At 44.7% G+C, this 9,787-nt stretch overlaps 1 protein-coding gene across 2 annotated transcripts in view; it reads right to left on the reverse strand.

The window, feature by feature from the left end:
• kirrel1a (kirre like nephrin family adhesion molecule 1a) overlaps positions 1 to 9,098 on the reverse strand; it is a 32,829-nt gene extending 23,731 nt beyond the window's left edge. For both annotated transcript variants that reach the window (XM_075451047.1, XM_075451046.1), the window contains exon 1: positions 8,809 to 9,098. In XM_075451047.1, the coding sequence (XP_075307162.1) occupies positions 8,809 to 8,854 (46 nt within the window). In that variant the 5' untranslated portion in view covers positions 8,855 to 9,098. The remainder of the gene's footprint in view (positions 1 to 8,808) is intronic.
• Between the last annotated feature and the right edge of the window lie 689 nt (positions 9,099 to 9,787).

Below are 9,787 nucleotides of genomic sequence, written 5' to 3' on the forward strand. Positions count from 1 at the left end.
CATATCAGAGACCATGATGACATCCTTAAAGTAAAGCAATATCCATAATGTTTAAGAAGCATGTGTTGGCATTTTTATCAAAATCACTGTCAGTCAAAGTTTGATTAACCAACTAATTGATTAACCAACCAAACCTTGTAGCTTTTAACTGTATCCGTGCACAACAGGAGTGTCTGCAGATTCTCCATCTATTCATCCGTCTGTGAGAACTCTACCACCTGTGCCTGTCTTGTTTCAACAACATGGCCGCCTGGCAGGATGGCCATAATAACCTATCACCATGACGACAGCGCTATAGGAACAAACGAGAGGCATAGACAGAGAGAGGCAGGGAGTGAAAGGAGGCAACCCACTGAGCCTGCTGACACAGTGTCAGTCAAACACAAAGGTGTCTCCTGGAGGTGGGGACGGAGCTGAAGGAAGATCAGGGCAGAGGGGAGAACGAGCCAGGAGGAAAAAAGCTCAGACTCCTTCCTTTGTTTGCCGCATTGTCTTCCCGCTCACTCCCTTCCTCTGTCACCGTACCTTGCCGTCCTCCCTCTAACTTGGAGTTAAGTGACCTCTCTCTTTCCTTTTTCTCTTTTGTGGCATTGCTCACCTCTCATTCACTCCTTTTTGTCTGGCAGGCACCTTAACTCTCTCCTCCACCTTCCACCTTATTATCGTTCGACCATCAAAACACTATTCCCCTCAATCAGTCCATTCTCTTTAGTCCTTCTCTGTATTACTAACAAAATTGTTGCTGTGGAGACAGGTTTTTGTTTAAAGGATAGAAAGGAAAAATATCCCCAGCAACTTGTTTGTCCATTTTGATACCACCCTGTGCACTGAGGTTCATGTGCTCCTGTGGAGGTGTGCGCACCAATTTTCTGTGAATACGTGAGTGCACCCCCCCTGGGGCTTCTCTCATACACGCATTTCACATCTGAAGAGCTTTATTTGAACCCAACCTCTGTTACAGACATAGTTACCATGGCTACAGCCAGTGAGGACTGCTGACACAATGATAGACACAGTGGCTATGGCAACCCCAGGAGCAGTAGTTGGTAATATGATAATTCCTGAACGAGGCATCATTACGGCCACATGAATATGCTCAAGCTCTGGAAAGCGGGCCTGTCGCTGGTGATCCACCAGCCTTTGTGCCCCTAACATGCCGAGCAGTAGACAAAAGAATACTCTGCTGTAACCAATGGTGACCAAAACTAACAATAGCTGTCCTCTGGATAGGCTCAAACAGGAGGATATAATGCATATCAAGCTGAGTCTCTACAGTAGTGCACCATGTATCATGCAGCACATGAGTCGCCACAGAATGCAACTGGCACAATCAATATCATAATGAATCTATAATTCCCAGCAGTGATTCCCCATCGATTGATGGCAGGGGACCCCATTCCCTAATGCCACTCCATCTCTAAAGACCACATAAGCAACCATACCATGAATTGTGACAGCTTTCAGATGGTCCCTCGACCCATACCAGTTTGCTGTATGGCCCAGAGATGAAATCCGGCAGGTCATTTCACAAGCAGTGTCCCATCAATAAATCACTCCCTAAAATAAATCAGTTTGATCTAATTCAGTCCAGTGCAATCTCATTTTATTGGTATGTACTGTTGCTTCTTGCAATGTCATCTGTCACTAAAACCAGCACATAAAAGCTCGGAGCCTTGACCTCTGGAGTGGAGCAATATTCCTGCAGAGACCCTCAGAAATATCACCACCAGCGCAACTGTCGCTTTGAGGAGAAGGCTACTTTGTTGATAGCAAACACCCTAAATAACTAAAAAGCAAAATGACTGAGGTGGGATCATCTGGTTGGGCAATATAGAGTATAGAACGCTAAGTCAGTAGGAAGTATTACATACATACAACCTGGTGTAACCCAGAGATTAATATGAGTAACACAGAATCAATAAATGTTCTTGTACTTATAGGCTACTTACTTACAATATAAGCTCTCTGAAAAATTTTTGATTTTTGTGTCTTTTGTCTTTTATCTCTTATCTCAATAATTAAAAATGGTATATTCATAATCCTAAAAAAACAATAAATGCACTGCAATCAAATCATGAAATGATCTTAACACAGGTGAAAATAAAACCCCTCGTCATTATCACAAAATTTCTTGATGATGATTTGCTGTTTCCTATGATAGCAGTATTTGCCTTTTTCTGATCATTCAGTTCCACTATTGGTTTTAGATTAATGATATTAAAGCAAAAATAGAGATTTTTGTGAACCTTATAATTATGTGTTTCTGACTTTTGAAGCACACTGACTTCTGTTAGGCACGGGACTGAAACTGCTCCACATCGGTCGCTTGACATGTTGTCTTTGTGGCCTATTCAAAATGAAAAAAATTTCTATGACTGTGCTTGTGCAGAGCTCACTTGGATGTTTGTTATTATGACAGAGGTATTACATCCCACAACTGTGGGGGGAGCCAAAGAGCAAACAAATAGCCAAATTCTTTTGTGTGACTTTTGAAGGCTTTGACCGACCATTTGCAACAAATTCAACAAATACCTCCTTTGAGATATTGGGTTCACTTTCTCATCTGGATTAAATCAGAATGTACCTGCAAAGAAGCTGTGGTATCTTACTTTAAATACATGATGTTACTGTCTATATATGCAGTCAGTCAGTGGGCTTTGATGTGGCAAAAAAATAGCAAGGGAAGGGAGGACTATGGTGCAAAAAGGGTGTGTGGATATATTCATTGATTTTTTTTTTCTTCTTTTTTTATTTTATTTATTGTTTCAATCAGCTGTTTTATAAAGAAATGATTCTATCAAAAATACAAAAGGTACATTTCGACCAGAAACTCCTAACTAAATTGGTCCGGGGCTTTATTCTAGGAACTAATTCATGACCACTGCGTCTTTTATCTGCGTCTTGGAGCATAAATGCTGTAAAACAATCAGTGACAAATGTTTCATTGCTCTGACTTTGCCGCTTTCTTCTCACAATCGTAGTTCTGTCTCTTCATACATCCAAGAGCTCCCTCGACCACCGCAGGTCGAGCTCCGCACTGCATCTTCTCAACTTATCGAACTGCATGAATGTTGTTGTTTACAAACAGTAAGAACTACTCCTGTAGTACAATTTTGTCATGTTAAACCTGACATGACTGGCCCCTGGTTCCTGCGGTTGAAGGGGGTCCAGAAAAGAACCCCCTAAACAACCATGGTTCCTGGAAAAGGCTCTTGTGGTCTAAATCTATCTAAAATGATCACTTTCAGCTTAGCTGATGGAGGTTTCTACATAGTTTTAACCAAAACTGTAGTTCCGACTACAGAAAATTGTACCGATAGAGAACACAATTACATTTTGGACAAAGATGTGCTTCCAAATACCCTGTCCTGTTTCATCACATCAAAGTAATGTCTGTAAAGAAATGGGTTTTAGGTGGAAAGGTCTGACTGGCATACACAACCTTAACTGAGAACCATCTCCTTTGGGATGAACTAGAGGCCAAATTGCACTTTCGGCACTTCCACCCATCCCACAGAATGGGAGCAAACAGCTCCGGTCAGGTTCTAAAGTGGTTTGAAAAGCCCTCCAATAAGAGTGGAGATGCCCATATATATAAGGCTTCCCAGTCTATCTTCCATCAACTTAAGAAGAGTTGCATAAATGGCAATTAGGCTAAATTCAATCTGCCGTCTACGAACATGGATACACTGGGTTAAGGTTGGTTTTGCCTCAAGGTTACAGCATTAAGTTGGCACTAGCAGCCTTTGACAAAACTATGCATCTGCACAGCATTGCTTTAATGACTACACTTCAAAGTCATTGATGATCATTGCTGCTAAGAGACGGCTCACTCATTATTTGTGGTCCGCAGCAATGTAGCCTGCAGGCAGTTACATTACGCGACAAGGGGACAGCGAGTGTTGCGGCGCTGTGGTTACCGATTTAGTTAGACGGCTGACCCTAATGCTGTTATCATAAAGGGAAGATGGATGGAGCGAGTCAAATCTCTGCCCTGTCCCTGTTGAGGAGACGAAACTGGGAGAGTAAAGAAATGAAGTGACATCATCAGCGTCGGCCACATTCCTGTAGAGGGAGGGGGCGAGGAGGGGGAATAGGGGGGATGGGAGAAGGAGGGGGAGAATGTCCTAAAACTTTTGAGGTTATAGGACTAACCCCCACACCCCACACCCCTTCCCCAAACAGACACAAACACACTCTAACATTCACACTGTTCCACAATCAGCATTAGCATGTTTTCCAGATTATTTTACCGTGTGTGTGTGTCACAGAACATGGGCTCCTCTTCTTCATCATGTGCTCCCTGTTTTAATTCATGTGCTTCTTCTCCTGTCCCCTCCCCCAACTCATGCACCCTCCCTGCCTTGCCCCCCTCCTCCTCCTCTCTCCTCTTTCTCTCTCCGCCGACCAGAGGAATGCAAGAACCACATCTGGAACTTATTAGAGAGCCAGAGAGAGGAAGGGGTAGATGGAAAGAGAAGAAGTAATGGTGGTGGTAAAAGAGCGGGGGGGGGGGGGGGGGGGGCAAATGAAAAAAAATAAGTCCATGAGGGGACAGAAAGGGAGAAAGAATGCACTTTAGTAAGCAGGAAAGGGGTCATTTTGTGAGAGAGTCAAAGGAGCGCAAAAGAACGTTTACAGCGACACCGATTAACGGTGATTAACCCTGGCGGGGGAGGCACGGGGATGAGCTCGGCTGGCACCTCTGATGTGGGCTCAATCAGCAGCAATTCCAGCGCAAATGTAGCCTTTGAACTGACCGCGACCATATTCTGTTTGAATGAGCAGCTTCACTGTCCCCACTGAGCAAGCAGTCAGGCCTGAGTAATGGTCCCTTTCTCTCTACCACTGGCCTCCCCACCACTCCTCCTCCTCTTTCGTCCCCGTCCCTCTCGCCTCTCTGCCATGGCTCGCTATTCTTTTCAACCACGGAAAAACCTCCTCGCACACGACAATACCTCCCTCCAACTCCACTCCAACTCACCACATCCAAAACAAAACAAAAAAGTCTAATCACTCTCCTTTACCCACCTGCCCACAAGACTACCCCTTATTGTCCCCCTCCTCGCCATCCACTTCTCCAACAAACAACTTTTTTTTCTGTAACACCCCCTCTCCTCCTCCTCCACTCCATCACCCCTCATTGCAGAATGTGGCCATGCAGTTTATGAAAACACGGCCAATAGATTCAGTCAGATGTGATAAGTCCTCTGTTGCTCAGTGGGGAGAGGGGCTCTGCATAAAAAAAAACAAGTTTTTTTTTCCTTCCCCTTTTTCTTTTTTTAACTTGTATGCCCCCGGCATGTCAAACACAATCAGATTACGGAGCCTTTAAATCCTGGCGTTTCACTTGTCAGACTTTCGCTTAGCTGTTGGGGATGCTCAAAGGAAATGTGTACACTCGAATTTGTCTTCGGTCACAAATTTGATATTGAAATCGCTGCCTAAATACCTGTGTTCTAGAATTCTAGAAGGTTTTCACTGGATAACCTGAAAGCATGCAGCCTCCTTCTCCTGCCAAGGGCCACTTCAAAAAGCATTACAGGACACTTGTGTCTGAAGGAATGCCCTTAAACAAACACATCAGCTCAGAGGAGCAATCAGCACATCACACCCACCTGGACAGCCATGCCAAGAATTTCTCGACTGAATGGAGCGAAGAGGGAGTGACAACAGGCAAAAATGTACATTATATCATTACAGACTCCATGCCCATGTGAAGCTATACAACTGGTTCAGTGATTGCTTTCAGTGGCTGATATCAATTAGAGATGCTTTGCGGTAAATAGGCTTCATTCAAATCCAGCAAAAGCATGACCTGAATTCGCGTGTCAACAGTAGGACGCTGCAGATCTGCATCACGCTCTCTGGGACTCAAATTAAAAACAGACTTCTGCCTCGCTACATATGTCACTCCGGATCCACACTCTGAGCTGGAGAGGGTTCAGTATAGCACCGCAAAATGGTTCGTTAGCCTTTAAACCATGGCACAGAGCTTTCAAAAAACACTGTGCTGCTATTTATAGCTCTATAAGGGATTATCCACTTGGAGGAGCTTGACAAGTTTCACTTAGAGTAGGTGGCACTCTTTTTTTTTTATATTCATTCCCTGAGCTGAAACACGTTCTCACAGGTTCGGGTTTTAGTGGCTGTCATGGCCCATTCCGTCCCCATCCTTTTGTGACCAACTTTAGTGCTTGGATTTTTCCACAGCAGTGTGAGCTAATGAGGCAGTGGGATTGCTAACAACTCAGTTCTTCATTAATCTATTGTGAGGACATTAAACACACTACAAGCTGTGTGGAAAGGTTGGATTCGGAAATCGGAAAGGATTCGTGTAGCAGCAGTAACTCGATGGAGTGGGGAAAAAAATGGGAATTCATTTAGAGGAAAATGCGAAAAAATGCATGATATGAGCAGATTTAACAAAGTGTTTTAACCTGGACAACTTCTTTTTACAAGGCTTTCCTGAATTTTCATTTTTAATTGAGCTATTTCAGCCCACTTTGAGTCAGTGACATTGCACATATACTTGTGGATCAAACAACCCTAGAGGAAACCCTTCTTTCACTGGGTGTAAAAGCCCCCCGAATGTTTCTGACTCTTCCAACATGTGGATATTTTCTTTGCAGAAATCTGTCTGAGGTCAGTGATTCACGGCTCGGCTGTGTGATTCAGAGCGGGAGTGCAGAGTACAGACAGCAGCAGCAGTTCATGGCCTGGATCTGCACAAAAGGACAGAAGCTGACAAATGGAACACCTGCACTGGCTCCTTTGTCCCGAGTCAGCATTTCAGACCAGGGTCTGGCTATAGGTTCAGCGCTGCGAGGCTTGCTCATTACTAAGTTAAAGGAGTGAGTTTGTGATAATTGATTATGCAGTAACATTTAACAGCTGCATTAATGGTGGCGTTTGCTTGCGACTCACCACCTGGGTGGTATGTAGATACATGGCTGGGATACTAAATCAATCACTCCTGTTGAGCTGCTAGTAGAGACACACTGTAGGTAATCACGAGGCAGCAGCTCTGCCTATAGACTTTTAATAACTATAAACACTCTGACACATCAAAGCTTTAATTATCTGCTTTACTAATAACAATCCCATAATTAGCACTAGAACACAATTACATCTGTGCAAATTACAGACATTGAAATACCGTTGGAGTCATTTATTGAAGACATAAGTGTCTGGATGCTTGGATGAAAAAATGCTCCCTTTCTGAAAGTGAGGTGATAATAATAATTTCCGTCCTCTCTGCATTATGTCTACAACTCTTATGGTTTCACACCCCAGTGCACAAACTACAACACAACATGTGTGACTTTACATGTGTTACATCATTTTAAATCTTACAGCAGACCCATTTCCAGCCCACTAATCTTGTCTTGGGGAAAGCCTGTGAGAGCAAATATCTTTGTGTTTGTGTGCGCAACGTGGAGTAATAACGGATTATACAGATGTAAGAGAGACAATAGAACTCACATGTAAATAGGCCGTGTCTGTGTGACTGGTTTAGCAGATAAACATGGTATGTGACAGTAAGAAGGGGCTCTTAAAGAGAACGAGAAGGATCTTCTGCAATGGTTGCCAGATTGTGTCTTATGTGATTCCTATGAAGCGCCTGAATTTGTGGATGACAGGCAATCCGCTCCTTAATGTTTATGGAGGCTACTGTGTGCTGGTGTGAATCTTCATCTACACTCACTGGGTGGATGCTGAGCTCTGTGAGCAGAGCAGAGCGATACAAAGCCTGGCAGACATGGTGACATCATCCCTTTCTATACCTTCCCTTCCCCGAACACGCCCCCTACCTATGATGGAGTGGTCGGCGGGCCGGCCAACAGTCACCCATGCACGCGCCCGGTAAGCCGAGGTAGACAATAGGGGGGAAAAAGGGAGGTTTGCTGCTGCTACATGCAGATATACCTCAATCAAACAGGTAGCTTAGAGATATTAAAACCATCCTCTCCTCCTCTTACCACAGCCTCCTGTCTCCTAGCAACTCGGCTACAGCTGTGATTATCATAAGCCAATAGCCTACCTGGCACCCCACAGGTACAGAGCGGGGAAGAGATGCACTGCTGCTGCATATACCTCTTTGTGCTGCCGAAATGCACAGAGTGACAAGAAGCTGTGGATGAGGTAGGACACCAGGAGAGGAAAAGGGTGTTGTGTGAGAATTAGGGGGTGAAACATGGGAAGATGAGGCTGCCTTTCACTGGAGGATCCTTCCAGGAGCTGGTAGCAGAGGTCTCACTGACTGACAGGCCATTCAGATGCCATAGCAGAGTGGAGGAGCTGCTGGCATGTAGAGCATCGGTGGTCAATCACTGGCATTCCCGTCACGTCCTCAGCGCCTCACCACAGCCCGGCTGAATAACGGCAATGGGGGACTTTGTCATATGCAAAAGGGTCATTTAGGCCGGTGGGCGCGTGAGCCCCAGTCCTCCTTAACTTGGACGCACGCACGCGCAATATAGACCCGCTTGTATTCGCACGCGAACAGCTGCGCGCGACTATCATCATCAAACTAAACCGTAACGATCCATTTCTACGCATTCGCACGCACGCGTACACTACACGCGCGCACGCATCCACGCGCCTCAAAGGTGATCCATCGCTGCGGGGCATATGGGAATGCTATGAAATCATGTTACATGTCTTTCTCGTTTTCTCTCCCAAGCACACAACACTCACTTCAGAGGCCAGCGGTTGGCTGTGAGGGCTTTTAAGCCTCCGCAGCTTCGCATGTCTTATTTAAACCGTATTAACTGCTCAAAAAAAAACGAGAAAATGCAGTCTTACCAGTTTGAAAACTGAACGCCAAACTCAGGAGCAGCAGCCTCTGCATGGTTCAGCCGACCAATAAGTCCGTTATTGGCTCAAACCTCCGTGAGGACAGCATCAAAAAGCGGGAGTTTGCTGACTTTAACAGTAATTACACAAAGAATCACAATCCTCCTGCGTCTGGCCGCCGACGTTTGTCCCCTGACTCGGGTTGGACTCACTAGCGTTTACAACATTTAAAAAAAAATTAAACCTCTCTCCTCTTCTTCGCTCTCCAGCGACAGTCCCTTTTCTATTCCACTCTGAGGTGGTAAGGTAGCGGCTATGAAACATTGAAGTTCCGGTCCAATATTTTAAAAATAAAGTTCGAGTGAACGCGGACGGTCTACACTGCCGGGGATCCCCCCCCCCCCCCCCCCCCCCCCCCTATCACATGTAACAGACGCGTATTATAAGAAATAAAGTTGCGTAGACCTACATTTGATTCTTTATTAACGATGAAAAAAAAAAACAAATTAAACAAAAGGCTTCAGGCTACCTCTCAATGAGGGGAATGATAGCCTGGTTGTCATAGGCTATGATCTTTCTGGCGTCACTCCAATTAATAGAAATAAACAAATAGATTAGTGAAATAATCAAACACAACGAAACAATGAAATTAGTTCACCCAATATGACCACGCTCTACTTCCGGTTTTGTCCTCGCTACTTCTGACTTGACGTCATATTCTCATTAGCGGCGCATTCCTCTCTCCTCCCTCTGACGTCAGCAGCAGCACAGCACTGCCCCTTTTTCCTTTCCCTCTGGGTCTTGCCTGGGCCAACTCTGGTAAAATAAATAAATAAATAATGATTTTAAAAAAATTAACCGGTTTAGAGGCGCATAATCACGCTGACACATTTACTGTGGTGTGTGGACCATCAGTGTGACATAGGCAGTGAAATCATCTGAGATGTCTCAAATTTCCCCTAACCCTCTTCCATCTAATTTTATGATA

This window comes from Odontesthes bonariensis, chromosome 19 (assembly GCF_027942865.1).
Source record: "Odontesthes bonariensis isolate fOdoBon6 chromosome 19, fOdoBon6.hap1, whole genome shotgun sequence".
Classification (NCBI taxonomy): domain Eukaryota; kingdom Metazoa; phylum Chordata; class Actinopteri; order Atheriniformes; family Atherinopsidae; genus Odontesthes; species Odontesthes bonariensis.